Raw genomic sequence first — 22,642 nt, forward strand, 5'->3', positions numbered from 1 at the left:
AGGAAATACTCTTACTTCACTGCTAAATCTAACATTTCTCTGCAGTTAAGCTTTTTTCCCAGCATATTCTGCTTCAAATATCTGGATTACAAATAATTTATCCTTTCAAACTACAAACAAGTATATAATATAAATAATTTGTGTAAGCTCGCTGTCACTAACTTCGCTTTTTTTCCCCATGTGAGCACTACCACATAAACACCACAGGATACACTTGACATCTACACAGATGTGCAGTAAGACCCAAATGGATTATACAGGCATGATGGTAGATCGAGAAGAATAGACTGATTATCATATTGTTATCTCATTTCAGTGATTCAGCTGATAGTTGTAACTGAGTGCCTACTTCAACTTCTGTTCAAGCTGAAATGTGAAAAACTCCCTCACATCCCCCCCCACACCCCCCACCCCCCCCCCCCCCCACGCAAAGTTACAACTTGCACCCGGGGCTGGATTTTTGCTCCCGAGGCGGGTAGCTCAAGTTGGTAAATTTCCTGACTTGGCAAACCCACCTTGGTTTACAAGGTCCTATTTAGAGCCAATTTACAGTCCCGGGAGAAAGGGTTGGGATGGAGCCTGTGCCCAACAAGCCCGGAAGCAGATTGTAGGCGGTCGCAGAGAGGGGCAAGTGCCAAAGCGGGCTGATTAGGCGGCCTGCCTCGGTTCTCTAGAACTTTATCATGTTATTTTAGAAGCCATTAGGTCTTCTAGCCCTCACACCCCTTCAACACACACCCACCCCCATGCCCACTCATACCCCCATGCCACCTTCATGCCAACTTGTGCTCTCACCCACCTCGTGCCCTCTCATACCATCCATTGCAACTCCATAGCCACTGACCCAGTATCCATCATGGGCAGTCCTCAGGAGCCACATGGAGAAGAAAACAAATCAACTTATAACAATCTAATGCAGCTCTCACTCATATACACTTAACAGTGAAAAAAACAAGCTCTCATTCATGAAGCATTCGAAGCTTTTAAATCTCAAGTAGTTAATCTCTTATAAAAATGTACTCAGTTCAATGCAGTAGCCACAGAGACAGCTAATCCTTTAATAGCCTCTTTAAACTGTCGATCAAACTGTGACCTCGGAACCCCCACTGAGATAACTGTAGCTTTTGAAACTCAGCCAAGAATTTGTAATGGCATAATACCAACCTATGAGAAATGTCAACAAAGAGCTTAATTGAAACTGTGGAACAGTTGGCCAGATTTTTTTCTAACCTACACCAGATGGCCTGTTAATCAAAGCAGCTCAGTGGATGGCATTCTTTTTTTAAGCCTTTCACTGTCAGCTTAAGTTTTTTTTCTCCAAGTTTAAAGAGCAGGCAATTTTAAAAAAACTTCAGATCATGACATTGTTTCCCTGCTGAGTTCATGTTTCCTGTCTGTGTGAGTCATGCCCCATCCCCTTCCCCTGCCAGAACAAAACTGGATCTATCAGAAATGGGGGCAGGACTTCCATATCCGGCTTCCACCTGCCATTTTGAAAGGTCCACAGGTTCTTCCAAACTCCACAAGAATCAGGCCCTCAATGTTGAGATATCCATCTTTCCCTACGTTTAAATTCTGCAGTCAGTTGGTAACAGTCAGGAGAGCAATTCCACATACAAATATGTTCCTTTTTGACAAGCTTGGATGGGCTCTTAAGTGCTGTTAAAGCAATTAGCTATAAGCCTAAGTTAAAAGGATAAAAGAGATAAATTATGTTGGATTGCCCAAGTCTGCTGACTATTTCTGGAGTAAAAAACAAAATGAACTCCAGCACTCAGGGTGTCAACCCTGCAGGCATGTACATCAAACTTTACATGGCAGAGACCTGAGGCCATTTGCTTTAATCAAGTTCTTCTTCTGTAAGCTATGACACAGATCAATGACAACCCAAAGGCATGAAACTGATGAAAGCTAGATAAGTCTTGCGACCCTGGGTCACATTAATTCTTCTCAAAAATCCTGTCATAGTGTGACTATCATTGGGCCCACTCACAAACGCGGTGAGATTTAACTCAGAGAGCAGCATCTTGTCTTTTCGCACTCTAAATCAGAATTAAACCTCAGCTCAGCTCAGTCCTATTTTGCTTCAGGAGGCAGAATAAAGCATTTAAGAACTTTTAGGGCTCTAATATGCAACACAATCTATTTTCTGAGTTAACCATTGGCGTGCCTGGTGCAGGCACTGGCTGTGCTGAAACTAGTTGCAAGCACATGAGTTCTAAAAGCCAGCAGGTATCTCATAGATCATATTTGTAATGTCCATCCTTTGTCAACTCAAAAAACTTAAGTTAGCCTACTTTTATTTTCAGAACGTTGTCCCCTTAATTCTCTTCTTATTGTGCATTTGAAGTTAGCAGTGAAATGAGCAAACCAATGCAATGCGTCTTCCGAGAGAAATTTGATTAGAATATACTTAGAAGGTGAAAAAATGCTAACATAAGCAACCCAAAGTCCACATATGCCATGACTGTATTAACACTTCTGTTATAATGCACTGCATCTAACTACCCATATGTTTTAGGATCTGCAACCAAGGAGTAGATTTAGGTGGGAATATTAATCAAACACTGGGTTCAGAGTCTCCCAAGTAGGGTAAGACATTGGGCAGAATTTTCTGATTGGTGGGCGGGCATGACCAGCGGGCCCGGGATTGGTCGGGAAACGGGCCCCACCCATGATTGGCCCACGGCTGCGATTTCATGCTGGCGGGCCAATTAAGGCTTGCCCAGCAAGAAACGCGGCTTCCCAATGGTTGGGAAGGGGCAGGCGAGTGCCTGTCGGCCGCCGGGTCCAATGGCAACCTGGCGGCCAGTTTCAAAATGGCACGGGCAGCCCCTCGAAGGCTGCCATGGAAGAATGTATCTTCTGCGTTTTCAACAGGAAAGTTATTGCGGCTGCAAACGCCAGGCGGGAGGCAGGTCGGGTGGGCACTCAGCCCCCTGCTTTTCAGGTAAGTGCCTCGCAGTGCTGCTGGAGGAGGTGGCTGCCAGGAGGGACCCTTGTCCCCAGACATGAGAGGAGGAGGGCACCGCGCCTCACAAAGAAAGCATGGGAGGAGGTGGCAGCGCAGTCCAGCAGCCATGACATGGCGCGGCGCACATGCGTGCAGTGCCACAAGAGGTTCAATAACCTGCTGCACTCAGGGAGGGTGAGTACCATGTTGGCGTGGATTAGTGTGCAGAAGTGTTAAGGGCTGGCCATTCCCCCCTTGGAGCTCAAGGGTGGTAGAGTCTGTGTACCAACTGTCAATGACACCGGAGCTGGCCCAGGGGGGGTTGGCCCTGGGTGCTTGGACTGAGTGTCTTGTGGCTCGAGGGCCATGACTCAGATGTGCCCTATGAGGTGCTCCTCAGGTGGGGTTGGCCAGGCTGCAATGGCGCTGCAGGTAGAGAGTGGACTAATCAATACTCCTCTGTCCTTTCAGGAGAAGACAAGACATAACCAGTTGGGGAGGTTGTGGACAGGCAGAGGCCCGCCCAGCCTGCTGCTGCTCACCAGGTTTGAGCAGGACGCCCTTGGAGCTGGAGAGCCGGCACACTCCCTGTGCAAGGTCACAGAGAGGCTGCGGTGTCAGGCGAAGGTAAGAGTGCGGTCCACAGAGGTGACAGTTTCGGATTGTGCAACCATTCTAGTGTAGTCTCTTAATAGATGGGAGCCTCAAACCTGGAGTCCCCATTGATCATTGAAAGACGATGGCACCACGATGCAGATCTCCATTGTCTCACCAGGGTGCCTGGCATGCACAGTGACAGTGTGGTGAATTTAGCTAATGACAAGTCCTTACTCTCCCTTAGATTCGCCAGCACGCACTCACCCTCTGGACCCCGCAGGGCCACCCCTGATGCCAGAGGACCGCCAGGCTTCATCTGCACCTGCGTCCCACCTGCACTCTGAACCAGGCACCAACAGAGATACCAGCACCTCGGTGGGCATTAGATCATCGGCTCCATTGTCAGTGCACAGCAGTGAGGGCACTTCACACTCGCTAGAGGTGCAAGTGGAGGCGGAGAGTGCCCAGGGCGCTGTCAGTCAGAGGACTGCTAGCAATCAGGACGATGCTGGGTCGAAGGCAGATGATGGGCCTCTGGAGTCATCCATTAGGCAGCAAATATTGGCGGAGATCCATGAGGGTCTGTGTGCTGTGGTCTTCATTGTGGAGGAGTCCCTGTGGAGCATGAGCACTGTGTTGACCCTCATGGCCGAGCACACTGCCTCCTCCATTGAGAGAGTGGCGACTCTCATGGAGAGGCAGCTCCAGGGGCAGGATCAGGGGTTCCTGGAGTTGCGCTTGGACCTGCAGCCCTCACACAGGCACTGGGCTCAGCCGGTTAGTGCCAGTGTGGGAGGTGGACGAGGCACCCACTATCCCAGCTAGGTGCCCGTCCATCAATGGCAAATAGGGAGGTCCAGAGCGACCTCACTTTGGCACATGTCTTGTCGTCTCTGTGGGTTCTTCTCAGGGCACTTAGGATGATTGCAGCAGCTTCACCACCCTTCCACCAGTGATCATGGCATCTGATGTGGCTGCAGTGACTGGGAGGATGCCAGCCGTGGCTGCTCCCGCCCAGGCGGTGCCAGAGGGCGACCACCAAGGTCACCAAGACCAACAAGACAGCAGAGTCAGCAGACTGCCTCCAATGCCGGTGCCAGTGAGGGGGGAGCGCCAAGATGTAGCAGTTGCAAGTGTAAGTTTAAGGCACCATGAACACAAGAGGGACAGATCACAGGTGATGTTCTGTTCAGTTATGGTTACTTTATATAGCTCCTTCTGTGGACATCAACACCAGTAATGGTCATGTCAATGTGATTTCAATGTGACAATAACATTAAATTTGCTTTTATTGAGATGGCCTGAGTATGCTTCACCTTGTATTTTTGGTGCAGGGTACACCAGTACATAATGGGGGTGGCTCTAAACTTTATTGCACAGGCACTGAGTGGACTTTGGAATCAAATGACAGGGGCATTTCGGACCTCCTGGATGGAGGCGGCAGCCCTGGCATGAGGTGGGAGTGGTTCTTTGGCAGCCTAGCTGAAGGGGTGTTGGATCAAGGCATCCCTGGTGTGTCTGCCTCCCTGGAGGTGATAAAGGTCTGCCTCCACGCCCTCAGCATTCTCCTCAACATGCTCTTCTGACTCACTACCAGATTCATCCTCTGTGGCCTGCGGAGCTACGTGAACACCTTCTTCCTCCAGTGGGTTCCCCCTTGCCAGTGCCAGATTGTAGAGAGCGCAGCATGCAACCACTATCAGTGACACCCGCTCTGGGGAGTATTGTAGTGCTCCCCCTGAACAGTCCAGGCATCGGAATTGCAGTTTCAGAAGACCAATGGTTCACTCTGTCACTGCACTTTTGGAGGCATGGCTCCTATTATAATGCTGCTCTGTCTCAGCTCTTGGATGGCAGAGAGGCGTCATAAGCCACCTCTTCAACAGACAGTCCTTGTCACCCAGCAGCCATCCATCCAGCCGGGCTGGAGCACTGAAGAGCCCCGGCATCTGGGAGTGTCTGAGGATGTAAGCATCTTGGGAGCTGCCAGGGTACCTTGCACAGACTTGTAGAATCTGCGTCCTGTGCTCACACACTATCTGGACGTTCAGCGAGTGGAATCCCTCCTTGTTACCGAAGGCACCTGGCTGACCCGCTGGCGCCTTGATGGCCGCATGTGTGCAGTCGATGGCACCCTGGATGCGGGGGAACCCAGCAATCGCTGCAAACAGAGCTGGACGCAGCTATGGACAGCTGATTGGGAGGCTCCACACAGATCCTCCCCTGAGCCCTGGAAAAAGCCAGATGCAGAGGTTGAGGGCTTCTGTGACCTTCAGAGCCACCCACACAGTTGCAGCTGATCTCAGGCCCAATCATCTGACAAATGGAGGTCACTGTCTCCATGGAGAGGCGGAGCCTCTTTTGGCATTGCCCCTCGGACATAGTGAGGTAGCTGCATCACCGCCTGTAAGCCCTGGCAGCAGGATTGTGGCATCATCTGCGGCCCCTACGGCTTGGACTACCTGCTGGCCCTGCGCCCCTTGTGCCTGCACCTCTCCTCCCACAGGTCCCTCCCCTGGAAACTGCATTGGGACACCCGGCCTCCTCTCCCTTCTGCCCCTCTCTTCCTCCTCAGAGGAGGTGCCTCCAGCGGAGACCACAACCCCCATTACCAGGGTCACAGAAGGCTGACTGATACCTGGAAGGGTCCACATGGTCTGAATCCTCCAGGGGCCTTGGAGACATCAATAACTCCTAAAATGAAGCCTGGAAATGCTAAGAATGATGCCCCGAGCAGAGATGAAGCTGCCAAGTACCAATAAGCAACCAGCAGCAAACAATCTCCAAAACTGCTCAATACTCACACTGGCAATGCCGCTGACCCTTTTTATCCCGCCCTTGGATGAGGTTTTGCAAATTGTTGTCTGCCCGCCTGCCCGTTTTGCCCGTGCGACAAGTGCGAAATCGCACAGGCAACATAAAATCTTGGTTGGTTACCTTTTTAATTGCCTTAACTAGCCTCTTAATTGATGGCGGGCGCGGCTCCAATATCACGTGAGCACAGGATTACATTGGGACATTCACCTGACGTCATCTCGCGCGATCTCACGTCCAATCAGGGCGGGCGCCCACCCAATCAACATAAAATTCTGCCCATGATTCAGTTAAATGGGGTTTACCCTTGAACTCTGGATAAAACCTGCTGATGGAATCTGATGGCAGAACACTAATATTGCCTCAACTCTCATCATAAATTGACAGTCCAAATTGAGCCTCCAATTCTTTTTGTTGTGTAAAGGATTTAATGTCCTACCCACCAATAGTGAAATTGTAAGCTCTACCAAGGATCAGTATAGGCTTAGTCCATTTAAGATCATTAGGACTTGGCATCAACCTTTGCAGTGTTTGGTATAGGTTTCGGACTTCAGCTTAGACTTTATTTGTCCGAGGAAAATGGGTGCTATTCTATGCTTTCATCTGTGGAAATATTTCAGTACAACCCTGACTGACGGTGAGAATGTTTCTCTTTCTGCTGGCTGTCAGGGTGTTACATGAAATAAGTTTGGACAATCTTAACCCCAGTTTCTAGCAGATGCAAACCGCTAAAATTGGCAATTTCATTTGGAGAAGCCAGAGTGGAAAATTGTCATGATGTTTTAATTCTTCATCAGAAACATCTCATCCATCTTGAGGTGCTGACTCACCTTGTTGGGCTGGGATGTGTGTTGTATTTTGATTACACAAACGTGACTCAGTATTAGATCAAAGTAACCCAAACAATCTTCCTTTTGATTCCAATTTCTTTTTACAAATCCTCAATGTAATGTTTACTTTCAACTGTAAAATCATTTGGTAGTTTCTTCTTTTAATAACAATTGGCAAGCTAATCGTTAAATTAACGTTAGATTTTCTTGGCCTTTGAACAAACTCTCAATCATTGGGGTGATTTTGGAACCAGAAATAAATAGAGAAGGAACTTTGTTAGGTTTAGAATTACCTTTAGTTGCCTCCTGACACGATCTATGAAGAATTTCCAGCAATTCTCCCTGGTGTCCATCAATCCCTGCCCTTTGACCTCATTCCGCACATTGTTGATGACATTTTCCACTTCTTCATCAGGTAACAGGTCAGGGATTTCACCTGTGGGTGGGGGATGGTGCGGGGTTGTGGGGGGTTGTAGATTCCAATAGGAAATTTGTATAAAATAATGTTCAATAATCAACAATATTGATGCTTGATAAACAAAATCCAAGCACATCCTGAGGTGCCCATTAAAACTATGTGGTGCCCATTTCTCATTAGTACAAAAATTTCTGCTGGAGGAGAAAAAAACAATTTGCATTTATTTATTTATTAAGAGATATTTATGCAGTTAAGATAGAAAGTTCATTTATAATGGCTTTCTGCCCAAGGGCACCTTACAGATACAGCACTGACGATAGAATGGGAGTCACACAAATCAAAGTGATACATGTGTTGACATTTTGAACTGCCTACTTTATTGCCGCTGTCATCTAACAATAAAATCTGATGCTATTTTAGCCCTGCTTACACAGTCACATCAGTGTGAACGAAGGTTGAACAAGCCACGCCATTCAGCCTTCTGTATTGACAATCAATACTCTCATACCACATTACTTTCATTATTTCAGACAATTGTATTTGCATTTTCCTGGAAACTGTTCAATTGCCATACCTAACGTTCACTAAAATTAACTGAGTTATTGCTTCAAGAGGGAGCTGGACCAATTTGCGGCGGGTGCAGAGATTGCATCACATAGAATTGGATTAATAGATTATATGTGAAGGGTCGATGCAATCTCCTGGACAGGGTGCAGCCATCTGAAGGGGTCAGAGATAAATTTCCTGAGTTTTTTTTTCTCCATTATCAGCCCTGGATTTTTTTAACCATTCTTGGGGGATTGTTTAGCTGTGGGGAAAAGGGGTAGGGAGTATTTAGTCATGGTGTTCCATTATCATGAATGTGAGGCAGGTTTGAGGGATCAAGTCTTTTCCTGTCCAGCATTTTCATATACTTGTACAATGGAGCAAACCCATTCATTTGTTTCTCAAGGCACCAGAAACACAATACCGGTGCATATTAATGTCCGGGGAAGTGTAATCTTTTTCGGTGTCTGGATCTCATGTGTGTTTTTTATTCTTTCATACGATGTAGGTGTTGCTGGCTAAGCCAGCAATTATTGCCCTTCCTTAATTGCCCTTGAGAAGGTGGTGGTGAGCCATGACCAATGAAATACAGCACCCAGAATATCTGAAGGGAAAGGGGTTGAAGGGTTATGGGAACAAGATGGGTAAATATAATTAGAACTAGTTACTTACGTGGAGGGTAAATGTTGACATGAATTGGTTGGATTGAACTGTCAATGTCTTGTCAATTATATTATTAAGGTTTGTTAATGCCAATTACATTGTTAAGGATTGTTATTGTTAATTACATTGTTAAGGGAAACAGGTGATGGGTATTTGAACTCATATAAATAGGGGATATCTGGGACACTGGGTAGAGGTGAAGAGTGTTGACACTGAACAAAGTCAATAAACTCTCCCAGCAAGGAAAGGCTCTGTGACTTAGTTTTGACTTCACCCCTTAGGTGTGCATCCTATTAACATGAATGGCCTATTTCTATGTTGTCACTTTTTATGTATTTGTATGAATGTACTGCTGGTTTCACTGGGCTATTGATAAAGTACCAAAGTCATCCTTGGCTGTTTGAATGCATTGTTAACATTTGTTTTGTATTGAGTTTCAAGGTTTGAAATCCTTTCTGTTCAGTACTTGGTATGAAATTATTAAGGCGATAGTATTTTATTTACATTAAATTGTTTTATTTTTCAAAGATTGCTACTACTGCATGAGAGAAGAGTTCGGTGTCTTAGGAATGATATGATAGCATAATCAAGCAGTCAAGGCGCTTAATTCATTAAATGTATCATCCACGTAGTATCTATATCACTTCTCAGGATAACATTAGGAATAATTTTCCCGGAATCCCAACCTTCCCACCATGTGATGCAATAGATCCTCGTTTTTTTAATGCCAACTGTTGCCATTTAATGTCTTCTCTGACAATTGGCACTATTTTCAGTCAACTATCAAAGTAGACATTACAGAAAATGTAGATTCCAGTCCAGTTTCTACCACTACCTATTTATGATCCAATCTCTCTGTCAATCGATCTGTCTACATATTAACAATGTTTGAGCTACAGTGTATAAAGTCATTTCTAGTTCAGACACTAATCACAAACAACCCAATCTTCACTCTTAGGGCTCAAGACCTCATTAGATCTCTTCAATTAGATTCCAGGTTGGTACACATTTCAACCCAAATTCTCTTCTCTAATCTGTTCAAATAATGTTCTTCCAATTGTAGTGAATATGAATACTTAACATTACTTTGATTTGTCCATGATTTTACCGTTGAGCAGCTCATTGTATAATTGGGTTAACACTTTTGTTAAAATACCAGAGAGAAAAAATTCCATAGAGGCACATTGAGCATTTGTATGCTATTATTTGAAGTGTCTACTTTCAGGATACATATATTTTTCAGTCAACTCTTAAGTTTCCAATAATCCTACATTTATCTGCATTACTAATCTTGAGCAAGCTCTGTAGAGAAGATCTTGTTGGTTCATGGCATTATTGATTAAAGTGGGAGGCTCCACCTTGTTTAAAAAAGTCATTTACAAAGGACGATGATTGATATTCGCATATCTTTGAGCTCTTAAAATAAAAATGTAAATTCTCATTTGGCATGTGGTAGTATAAAATGGAAAAAGATAGATAAAAGGATGAAAACACTTTAAAAAAGAGAAATACTCCCTTCGAATGAACAAGATACCTCACCTGATGCCAGCAGGTCATTCACGAGCACTAAGAACTTTTCATCAGCTACTTGAGCATCTGTCATTAGGAATACAGTGCCCACGTTCTTGACTCCGGCATTTAAATACAGGTTAGCAAGATCAATCTGTAAAGGGAGAAGCCAGGTTATTGACAAAGATGCAGAGTTTGAAGTTTATCTTATTGGACTGCTAAAGAAAGACCGCGTACTTATATAGTACATCTTAAATGTTTAAGACAATTAACAGCCATGAAATACTTTTGAAAGTGTAGTTACTACTGTTCTGTCAGGGCATGTAGCAGCCAGACATGTACACACATAGCAAGGTCCCAGCATTGAGATAAATGATCAAAAAAAATCTCTTTTTTATTGGTGTTAGCTTATGGTTAAATGTTGACGAAGATACAAGAACCCCCTGCTCTTCTTCAAATGGTGACATGGGATCTTTTAAACCCACCTGAAAGATGCTTGACAGAACCTAAGTTAAATATCATATCCAAAGACAATGCAGCACTCTCCCAGTACTGCCTTCAAGTGTCATCCTAGATTATGTGCTCAATTCTGTGGAAGTTTGAAATTTTGACTCAGAGGCAATAGTGCTATCACTGAGCCAAAGATGACCCCCAGGTACAGGATAACATGTAGACTGGAATACATTACAACAAAGATAACAAACAGGTTAATGTATAATACAGAAGATAACAAATAGACAGACGTTTACATAGAAGACGACGCAAGCTGAAATGAGTTATTAACACAGAGGTAAAAACAAAAAGCTAAAAGCTACTGCGGATGCTGGAAATCCAAAACAAAAACAAAACAGAATTACCTGGAAAAACTCAGCAGGTCTGACAGCATCGGCGGAGAAGAAATCAGTTAACGTTTCGAGCCTTCATGGCCCTTCGGCAGAACTGAAGCATAGTTAGGAGAAGGGAGAAATATAAACTGGTTTAAGGTTGTGGGGGGGGGGCGGGAGGGGAGAGAAGTTGAGGGTGTGGTGATTGTGGAGATAAGTGGTGATTGTGGAGATAAGCAGTGATAGGAGCAGATAATCAAAAGATGTCACAGACAGAAGGATCAAAGAGGTGTTGAAGGTGGTGATAAAATATCACCATCTTCAACACCTCATTAACACAGAGGAGTGGGTTATACAGAAGATACCGTGCAGACATTAGGAGGATATACAGAAAATAACATGTAGATGGAAATAGGTTGCACCGAAGGTAAGATCAACAGAAATGAGTTGCACAGTAAATACCACAGAGAGGAATCAGTTACAGAAAGCAACAAACTGAGGAATTTATCTGCCATTATTAGCAGCAAGAGTCAAGTTTCAGCCGTTTACGAGGGTGGAAACCTACTGGTCCTGGGGAGGTGGCTTTGATGCGAGGACGTGAGGAAGGTAGGATGCGAGGATATCAGGTCAGACTGACGAGTTTCCACCATCAGCCATCTTTCTGGATGTGAGGTGGAAGCAGCAGGGGCTTCTCTCCTCCACAGTGGTGGACTGGCAGCTGTGGCCACAATTTTTTTTCAATGAATCGTCTTCGGATAACACCTCAAGGTGGAGGTGGCATCATGGTCCCTGTCCTACAGTGGCAGCACCCATGTCTACCAAAAGGGCTGCCATCCTTCTAAGGTTGCACGCTCTCTGATTGGGTCTCCAGCCCCTGAAACCCACCCACTCTCCTTACTTGAATGACAGTTGTGGAGGCGGCCAATTAGGAGGCCGCCTCCTGTAGGATTGGACCAAGTTTGGGGTCGGGATCCAGAAACAGTCTCAGCCAGCGATTATTTCTAAAATGGTTAAGATTCTGCTCATAAACCTTGCTTCAACATACAACCAAATTTGAGTTATTCAGCACCATATGGACAGAAAATTGACAGAATCAAGATGAATCAGGGTGAGAAATATTGCCATTCAGTATTCATATTCAGTTTTACAATATATCCCACTGAAACATGTGACATATATATATAAATATATATATATATAAAATATATATAAAAAAGTAATACTCAATCCAATGATGTTTACTACGTCTCATTGCTGTACAGAGGAATTATATTTTGTTTAATAATACCTTCCATATGGTGATACAGTGGTTAGCGCTGGCTGCCTCACAGCTCTAGGGACCCGGGTTCAATTCTGATCTTGGGTGTCTGCATTTGTGGAGTTTACACATCTCCCTGTGTCAATGTGGGTTTCTCCAGTTTCCTCCCGCCGTCCAAAGGCATGCTGGTTAGGTGGATCGGCTACGGTTAAGTTGCCCCTCTGTGTGTGTGTGTGTGTGCTCTGTGATGGACTGACATCCTATCCTGGGTGTACCCTGCCTAGTGCCCATTGCCTGACAGGATAGGCTCTGAGTCCCCACTACCCTAGTTTGGATAAAGTGGCTCTGGAAAAGTGAGTGAATACCTTCCACCACATAGTTCTCAAGAGCAGATCGCTGTTCGGAATGAGGTTTATGGTCATAAAAAAATGAGAATTATCACAAACCCAATTAAACATATGGAGCTGGAACAGTTTTTAAATGCGAGATCGCCAAATGTGTGATGCATACAACTGGAAATGGCTGAAGCTCACTTTATATCAGCGAGACCTGATAAACGCTAATAGAATGTTGAGGTTCTTTTCTTTTCTCTTTCTGTCTTTCTTTACTCGCCAATTTTGCCTTCTGCTTGAAAAAGAAATATTTTCATTTATACCGGGTATTCCATGAACCCAGAATGTCCCAAAGCATTTTACAGTCAATTAGTACTTTTTTGATGTGTAGCCATGATTGTAATGAAGGTAACGTGGCAGCCAATTTATAGACAGTAAGCTCATACAAACAGCAATGTGACACTGGACAAATAGTCTGTCTGTTCCAGTGATGTTGAATGAGGGATAAATATTGGCCAGGACACAAGGGAGAACTCCCCTGTTCTTTGAAAAAGTGTCATGGGGTTTTTTACATCCATCTGAGGAGACAGACTGGGCTTCAGTTTAATATGTTGTCCAAAGGACAGCACCTCTGGCAGTGCAGCACTACAGTGAAGTGTCACCTAGGTTTTTGTGTTCAAGTCTCTAGAGTGGGATTTGAAGATACAACTCTCTGGCTCCAAGGTGAGGGGATCACCGACTGAGGCACAACTTGGAAGGTTTGAGAAATACAATTTCACATTGCTGCTTAATTGTTACTTTGCAATTGGCTGACTGACATATACATTTCCCTCCCACCTCCACCTTGAAGCAGAATACTTTATCATCATTAAGTGCTCCATCTGGCTCCCTGCCTGACAACTGGTAAAGCTCCAACAAGGACAGGGGAGTTCATGTTTGTGGCTAAGATCTCGACTCATTTCTAGAAGTTTATGCTTGGGTACATTTTTCTTCCCAATTAAAATTTTTATTTAAGTCAAATATTGAGAAATTGTTATTTCAGTATGCAGCTGAAGTGAATCATCAAATGTACTACTATTCAGAATACTTGTGCCCAAACCATGCTATATCAGTTCCATGGAAAATTCTTAACATACATGACGTGACTGTCTAACTTACATACATGACATCTTCCACAATAACTCTGAGGCACCATCTCATCACATCTCTCAAAACATTTTCCAACAGTTTGAGGTACAGCTGCTGTTGGAAATGTGGCAGCCACTCGGCACATGGAAATATTGCCCTGTTGTGATGTGGCAGGTGATGTGCCAGGGGGACCAAACCCATAAGGGAAACTTGGTCGTGCTATCACGATGGTTTTGCAATTTGTATTTATTATGGGACGTGTGCACTGAATTCAGAGGTAATAAGTCCACCAAGACCTTTAGAGATTTTAAAAATTAAATTAAAATATTAATTAACAAAACATAAAAGATTTCAAGCGCATACATAAACTGCAATTATTTACTACTATAATAACTCCTAAAATTCCTACTTAACCTAACCCCGAGTTACACTCGCTTTAAGGCAACGGTAGATTTTAGATTTAAAACAGAATCGGCAAGTTAACACAGTACCCACTTGATAGTGGAATTCCAAATGGCTTTTCCCCAACTTCAGTTTTGTTATATAGCAGACTCATGCACAAATGCTAGAGGCTTCATTCAAGCTATTTCACACACTCCTGTTAAATCTTACATGGCCTTCTGACACATAGCCTTTCATTCTCCTTTATATATGTTTCTCTCTTTTTAATGTGTAAATTCTATTGTTTCATATGTCTTTGAAACTGTATCTTCCTCATAATATAAAAACTTCCATGTTGCCAATATAGTGTCAGTAACTTTTGGGAAAAATAAACACATTCCTTAGCCTTGTTTATCTGGATAGTTGTAAACAGACTAAGATCCCTTTGAAATCCAAATCTCCTCATTTATCTAAAAATGCAAATTCCCTTCACATCTTACATACTAAGCCATGTTTACTCATTAGCATGTCAAGCAGCTAGTTTCTTCTGATGATTTCAAACTTGCAGTCTCATTGACTCCAAATGTAATTAAATCACACAACTATACTTACCCCCATAAACCTACTTCAGAATAAGCCAGAAAAATATTATGAAAATTATTATACCTTCCTCACACCACAAAGTGTGCTATGATGAAAGACAAGCTAATCTATATTTTGTGGCAATTTTTGAGGGAGAAATCTGTCCAGGACTTTCGGAGAACTCACAACTGGCAGTTTCATAAAATTGTCACCGAGGCACATGTGGTAGAATTTTCGGGGTTGGCTTGCGGCCGTGATCGGTGGCCCAGGAGCGGCCGGGGAATAGACCATTGACCGCGATCAGCCCCCAACTGCGATTTCAGCTGGTTGGCCAATTAACGGCCGTCCAGTGTGAAACGCACGCTGAAAGGCCCAGCATGGCCAGGTTGGGGGTGGGAGGAGGGCGAGCGCTGCGTGGGCACGGGGAAGCGCGCAATGATAGCTCCCTGAAGATGAGAGCTACCTCAGGGAGCTGAAGAATTTAAAACCAATCAATAAAGATTTGAAACTGCAAAAAAAAAATGTCCACACATCAGATTCACTCACGTGAAAATACAGATAATGAAAATTTTGTCCAAACATTTTTTTTTGATTAATAGCGGAAACCTCATCCCACATTTTGATGAGGTTTCATCAAAAAGGCAAAGTCCGCCTGGCAAATTCGCCCACCCGCCAACATAATGTTGGATAGGCAGAGAAAAATTACCGTCAATTGCTACTTTAATGGCCTTAACAGGCGTCCTAAGTGTCGGCAGGTGTGCTACCTATTCTTGCTTATGCCCGCCGACCGAAATATTGCATGAACGTGTGATGATGTTGGGACGTTCGTCTGATGTCATCATGTGCTGTTTCACGCTCGAGTGTGTCGGGCGTGCGCCCACACGCCGAGCGGAAAATTCTATCCATGATTCAAAAGACAGACATTAAACCAAATTAAACAAATGGAGGCATGCTTACTTAAGAGTGAGGTTTGCCTAACCAAACTGAGCAAGCCCCTGATGGGTTGATTTTCATAACTGAACGTATTTGTGAGTAAGAGCTGAAAACATTTAGACTGCCTTTTCTTGTCACCCTCTCATCACTCCCAAGCAAGTGATTAGCTTTCACAGCCTCTGAAGGTTCTTAACTCAGGTTCAATTTGGCATAAAAGGACTAATCTGGAAAATAAATAAAAGCTTTGGCAGAGGAGCAGTAGCTAGATTAAATACAGAATCAGCTTTCTTCACAGTAAATACGAATGAACCCTAGGACCTCCACTGCCGACTTGCATTATATTCGCCTATTTTTATGCCAACTTCCGACAATGTAGTTACATCCTTGTACCAAAACAGCTCCATTTTAAGTTGCACTTTAATCCCCTCCAACACTTTGTATTCATTTTTTCTAGTGGATGTTGGTGCAAAAGCATTTCAATTAAATGACACATCTAGATCATATTAAATGGTAAACCCCTTCATATAATATCAATACATCATATTTAGTCAACAGTTCTTTGAGGAATAAATGGCTTCCCTGACCCACAATCACTTGATTAGTGTCCCTAATGCACATGCCATTTGGAAGATTCTGTTCTGGAAACAGACTGTTCATCATCTTTAGGCAGGTTAATTCTGTGCATTAAGAAACACACAAAAAAAGCAAAGCACATACATTTCAGGTCATTTAACTGATCCTTAGTTGAAGTCTTGAATACTCTCAATGTCATTGGTACCATTTAATAAGGTGGAGGTGAAACACAATTAAAGGGGTCGTCTTTTTATAAGGGAAGCCTTGTCAGGGGCCAGTTGATTTACAATGGTGTTCAATTGTTACTGATATATTTTACTTAATGGGGATGGTCTGTTAAATAGAACAATTTAACATCAACCTGGGCATATCCTAATTAACTTCTAAAAGGAAGGGTGTAAAATCTTAATTTACTGCACAAGGCATCAAACGTTAAGGGGATTCATTGATAGTAATGAAGAGGTTTATACATATCAAAGGCTGTTTAAAATATAGGGTTGAGATCACTAGGGACCGTCTTATATTATCAACACTGGAAGAAAGAAGGATTCTGGTAGGAGTTCACTAAGTACCAGCTATATTTTGGTGTCTTTTGATTTATCATTGGTGATCAGGAGAAACATTCATTTTTCCCCAGTTGTCTCTCATGTTTTGAAGTTACGGGTCCACATTGAGTTTTGGTTACACAGGTGTATAGCTACCGTTTAGTGTTGTACCCACGTGACCATTATTTGGAGCAGGTGTCTCTGCGGGTTCTTTCCTTGGTGGGCCTAGAGAGATACTGAGACCAATTTTGGCAGCATACATGCAGAGTGAAGCTGCTGTACTTTGCTTAAACTATGTGTCTTACTCTGCATTTAGGTTGCTACCTTGACCCAAGTGTGCTTAATCACATGACCTAGTGTCAAAAAGTGTGGGGAAAGAAAAAAATCTACATCTTCAACTTGAAGAGAAAAAGAAAACACAAAAAGAGGAAATATAATAAACGAATAATGACCTATCAGTTGCAACGAAAATATTGGCCAGTCCCTAACATGATACTGAACCACGTAGATCAGGAATTACCAGAATCATTCCTTGATGGGTTCCGAGATAGCAGCTCTCAGCCATATTACAACTTGGGCCACTACACTGTAGTGCTAATGAATTATTAGTTCCTGTTTGAACCTTGCATTCACCCAGGCTCAAGGAACAAGGTTGAGGCTGGTCAAACCAACTTCGCAAAAGACGTCATAACCAACTGAGTGAAGTGATTTGCATACCATTTGTTTTGAGTGGATGCTTATAAGAGGATATTCTGATTCATTGCATCAGGTGTCATTGTCCCATGCAGTATCTGGCAATAGTAGCACTCTCATCTAGTGCACTGGTAGTATAGTCTTGTGAGATTCTGAACAAAGTCATGTTGCTTACAGCAACAGGATCCCGCTAGGGTGGGTCCGGAAAATTCCAGCCAATAATGCATCAGCTAATCAATTATTAAATCCATTCAATTTAATTGGTCACTGTTGTAGACATTTAACAAAACCCAACATGCCCTAATTAGAGCAATGGGAGATTTGACAGAGGTGTACAAGGTTATGATAGGCTTAGATAAGGTAGACAAAGAAAACTCTTCCCATTAGCTGATCATAGAAGGGCTAGGGGACAAAGATGTAAGATTTGGGCAGGAAATGCAAGGAGTTTGTGAGGAAGAACTTATTATTTAGTGAGCAATGGTGACCTGGAATTTGTTGCCGAAGCGGGTAGTGGATATGGAAACATAAGAACATAAGAACTAGGAACAGGAGTAGACCATTCGGCCCCTCGAGCCTGCTCCGCCATTCAATAGGATCATGGCTGATCTTCTTGTGTTTTGAGTTCCACATTCCCATCTAACCCAGACAACCTTTGATTCCCTTGCCTAACAAGAATCTATCTATGATAAAAGAAAAATACTACAGATGCTGGAAATCTAAAACAAAAACAGAAAATGTTAAAAAAAAACTCAGCAGGTCTAACAGCATCTGTGCAGAGAGAGAGAGACAGGGTTAACGTTTCGAGTCCGTATGACTCTTCTTCAGAGCCATTTGAAGAAGAGTCATCTCTGAAGAAGAGCTCTGAAGAAGTCATACAGACTCAAATCATTAATTCTGTCTTTCTCTCCACAGATGCTGTTAGACCTGCTGAGTTTTTCTAGCATTTTCTGTTTTTGTTTAAGAATCTATCTACCTCTGCCTTAAAAATATTCAATGACCCAAACAATCAATCATTTGAAAAGGAAATCAGATAGACACTTGAAGGAGGTAAACTTACAAGGCTACAGGGACCAAGCGGGGAAGTGGGATTGACTGCATTGCTCCATAGTGAGGCAGCATGGATTCGATGTGCTGAAAGGCCTCCAACTGTGCTGTAAATGACTATGACTCTAAGTGCTACTTGCAGGAAAAAACATTAACAAACACGTCTCTTTGGTGGCAGACGTACAATATCAATCCCAAGATATCCTTGTGTCACTTTGCTCATCATCATTGTAAGAGATATGGAGCACAGCTCTCCTCCCTTCCCAGACCAACTCAATAACTTTCCATAAAGTTAATCCCAGTTGAAAATCGCACCATTTTTAATGATTTGCCCGCCAGCTTCTAAACTGTGCACACTTTTTGTTAAAGGTCCTATTCACAGAGGTGGGTTTTCAATTTCACAAATATTGTCTTTTCTCTCTAACTTTGGCTGAACAGTCATTTTGCAATCAAGGTTCTCAGCAGCTTGGTCATCACAACTTGAATTTCACAAATCAACCAAACATGCCACTAATCAGCATTCTGTGGGTCAAGTATCAGCCTTTTCCGAAAAAATAGCCTGTACCATTAAGACCCCTCTCCCCCACCTCACCGAAAGGCCTATGACTCTGGGTGGTAATGTCTGGGATTGGCGATTCTTTATGCTGTAGTCCGGAACCATTGTCAGAATGGGAGTTACAGCCTATTGTATAAAGAGGCTGAGATCTTTGTAATTGGTGCTCGGATAAATACTAAGGCTCTGGTGTGTTACCAGTCACTTTCACATAGCAACGGGACTGAGCATGTGGTGTCGAAAATGGATATCGGTGAAGAGGGAGATGGGCGGACAGTGGATGAGAAGGGAGTCAATAGCAATGAGAAATAGTGAAGAAGGGGGAGTTGATGGCAGTGAGTGAGACGAAAGTAGATGTCAATGAAAGATCAGGGGAAGCAGCACTGCGGGTGTCCCTACGGCACATGAACTTCAGCGGTTTAGGAAGGCGACTCATCATCACCACCTGAGATGGGTAATAAATGATGGCCTACCCAGTGACACCCACATCCCATGAACAAATAAATAAAAAAGAAAGTGGATGGTAGTGAAAGACAGGGGACATGGAAGAGGGGTCAGAGGTGTGGTGTTGGATGAGGGGTTGGATATCGATGAAAATCGATGGTGGTGAAGAGAGAAAATAGTTGACAATGACTGGCTTAAAGTATTTGGCAAAAGAGCCCGAGATGAGATGAGATGAGATGAGATGAGGAAATAGTTTTCTGCAGCGAGTTCTTATGATCCTGAATGTACTGCCAAAGGATGGTGGAAGCAGATTCAATAGTAACTTTCTAAAGAGAATTGATTAAATACTTGAAGGAAAAGATCAGAGAAGTGGGACCAACTAGACAGTTATTTCAAGGAGCCATCGGGGACACAATGGCTGAATGGCCTCCTTCTGAGCTGAAATGGGGAATGGATGGCAATAAGAGGGGAGGGAGGAGGAGAAAACAATGACAGTGAAGGGGAGGGAAATGGATGGTAATGACAGGGATAGGGAAAGAGCAGGAACTAGGAATGGCACTTGGAGTGGGGGGGTGCAGGGCAGCAGTGGTTGGAGAATGCCACACGCCTGACTAAGAGGGAATGGGTAGGGAGAATGCTTGCTTAGATTTTTATAGGGAAAAGACGCTAACATAAAATCTGGAGGGAGAGATTGAACACCAGCTTGAACTGAGGGAGTGGAAGCAAACTGCTATTTTAATTAAGTAGGAGAAACTACTGAATTGATGGGAAGAGTAAGAGTACCAGTATGAATTGGGAAGGTTGGAGGAGAAAAGAGTGAGTGTCTCTGTGAAAGGATGGGAGATTGAGGCAATACAGTACCTCTGTGGACTGGTACTGAAAAGGATCTTGAGCCTTTGTGAACTGTGATGTTGGGTGAGTTGGATGTAGAAGAGTGACTGTTGAATAAATGACGGTCTGGATGTTTAATTTCCTTTGTTTGTCCTATTTCTTAGATTATAAATATATTAACAGTGATGTATAAAATTTCTTAAAATTAGCCCAAGTACAGAATGAGCAATTGATTTGCTAGTTTTCTAGATTTGCCTGTACAAGCGACTTACATTTCTATTTTAGAATGGTTTTCTAAAATGGTTGAAAAATAGTTCGTCTTGCTGCTGCAAAATTATCAGGGTAAGAATTTCAGTAAACCCTTCAATTATTGGACCATAATTGGGTTGTAATTATATCAGACTGTTCCTTTACATCTGTCGCAGCTGAATACTAGTGAACATTCCAATGTACTTCATACTGAAAGAGGGATCTCATAATGAAGAAAACGCTAATCTTTGCATTATCAGGCTACCCCTAGGCAACAGCACGGAAATATCAGTTTCCACATATACATTAATGGTGCCCAGCTCTACCTCATCCCTACATCTCTCAACCCATCTACTATCTCTATATTATCAGACTGCTTGTCTGACAGACAATATTGGGTGAGCAGAAATTTCCAACAAAACATTGGGAAGACCAAAGTCTTTGTCTTTGTCCTCTGTGACAAACTCCTTTCTCATGCCACCAACTCTATCCCTTTCCTGGCAACTGAACCAGACTGCTTGCAACTTTGGTTTCCATTTGAACTTCAGATGAGTTTATGACCACATATCCGCACATTCACTAAGACTGGCTATTTCCATCTCTGTATCATCACCCAACTCTGCCTTGCTGTTGAAGGGTCATGAGGACTTGAAACGTCAACTGTGCTCTTCTCCGCCAATGCTGCCAGACTTGCTGAGTTTTTCTAGGTATTTCTGTTTCTGTTTTTGTTTTGTTTCTGCCTTGCCTCAGTTCATCTGCTGCTGAAACCCTCATCCATGCCTTTGTTTTCCTGAAACTTGACTATTCCAATGCTCTCCAGACCAGTCACCCACGTTCTACCCTCCATAAACTTAACGTTATCTAATGTTCTGCTGCCCCTGTTCTAACTCACACCCAGGACAATTCATCCATCACCCCTCTGCTCACTGACTTGCACTGGCTTCTGGTTAAGCAATGCCTCATTTGTTAAATTTCTCATTCTTGTTTCAAATCCTTCCATGACTTTCCCCCCTTTCCGTCTCTCTTATCACCTCCAGCTCTACAACTCTCCTGCACTCCTCTAACTCTGGCCTCTTCGGCAACCCTGGTTTTAATTTCTCCATCACTGGCATCAACACCTTCAAGTGCCGAAGTCTAAAGCCCGGAATTCTCTTCCTAAACCCCTCCGCCTCTCTCCCTCTTTCCACCTTTAAGACAGTCCATAAAACCTACCTCTTTGATCAAACTTTTGTTCAGATGACATCTAAACATCTCCTGACGTGCTTCACTGTCAAAGCACCTTGAAACTGCCTGCTACACTAAAGGCCCTTTTTAAAATGCATGAAATTATTGTTGTTCAGAAATGTCTGTTGTAAATTAGGTTGACATGTAGTACATGGCTGGAATCAGTTATAAACTAGAAATGTGAGTGTGATCATTGATGACCTGGAACTTGCTTATTATTGCCTGAGATTGATGTAGACTGGGCAGAATTTTACGCCCCGTGGGCGGGCGCATGCCCGACCCGATTGGGCATAAAATCGCTCGAGACGGCGTCGGGCAAGTGTCCCGGTCTCATCGCGCACTCACGTGGCATTTCACTCGGCGGGCGCACGCAAAATTCGGAAGCGTGCCCACCGACAATTAAGAGGCCGATTAAGCCCATTAACGGCGCAATTGTCTCTGATTTTTCGTGGCCTGTCCAACATTACGGTTGGCGGACGGGTGAATCGGCCGGGCGGCCTTTACATTTTTCATCAAACGTCATCCAAGGGCCGGGATGAGGCGTCCATTATGAAGAATAAAAATAAATATCTGTGGACAGCATTTTTATGAGGTAGATTTTCAGGTTCTTGGTTGTGATGCGTGGACATCTTTTTGCAGCTTTTTGAAGCTTTATTTGATCTTTTGAAGGTCTCCAGCTCCCTGAGGCAGCTGTCTGCCTTCGGGGAGCTCTCTCGCG

General features: G+C 43.6%; 1 protein-coding gene across 2 annotated transcripts in view; it reads right to left on the reverse strand.

The window, feature by feature from the left end:
• Positions 1-22,642, reverse strand: part of dnah9 (dynein, axonemal, heavy chain 9) — a 563,627-nt gene that overhangs the window by 267,947 nt on the left and 273,038 nt on the right. For both annotated transcript variants that reach the window (XM_078570706.1, XM_078570707.1), the window contains 2 exons: positions 10,361-10,484; positions 7,488-7,630 (listed from right to left, as the gene is read on the reverse strand). In XM_078570706.1, the coding sequence (XP_078426832.1) occupies positions 7,488-7,630; positions 10,361-10,484 (267 nt within the window). The remainder of the gene's footprint in view (positions 1-7,487; positions 7,631-10,360; positions 10,485-22,642) is intronic.

Source organism: Cetorhinus maximus, chromosome 24 (assembly GCF_964194155.1).
Source record: "Cetorhinus maximus chromosome 24, sCetMax3.hap1.1, whole genome shotgun sequence".
In the NCBI taxonomy this organism is placed as follows: Eukaryota; Metazoa; Chordata; class Chondrichthyes; order Lamniformes; family Cetorhinidae; genus Cetorhinus; species Cetorhinus maximus.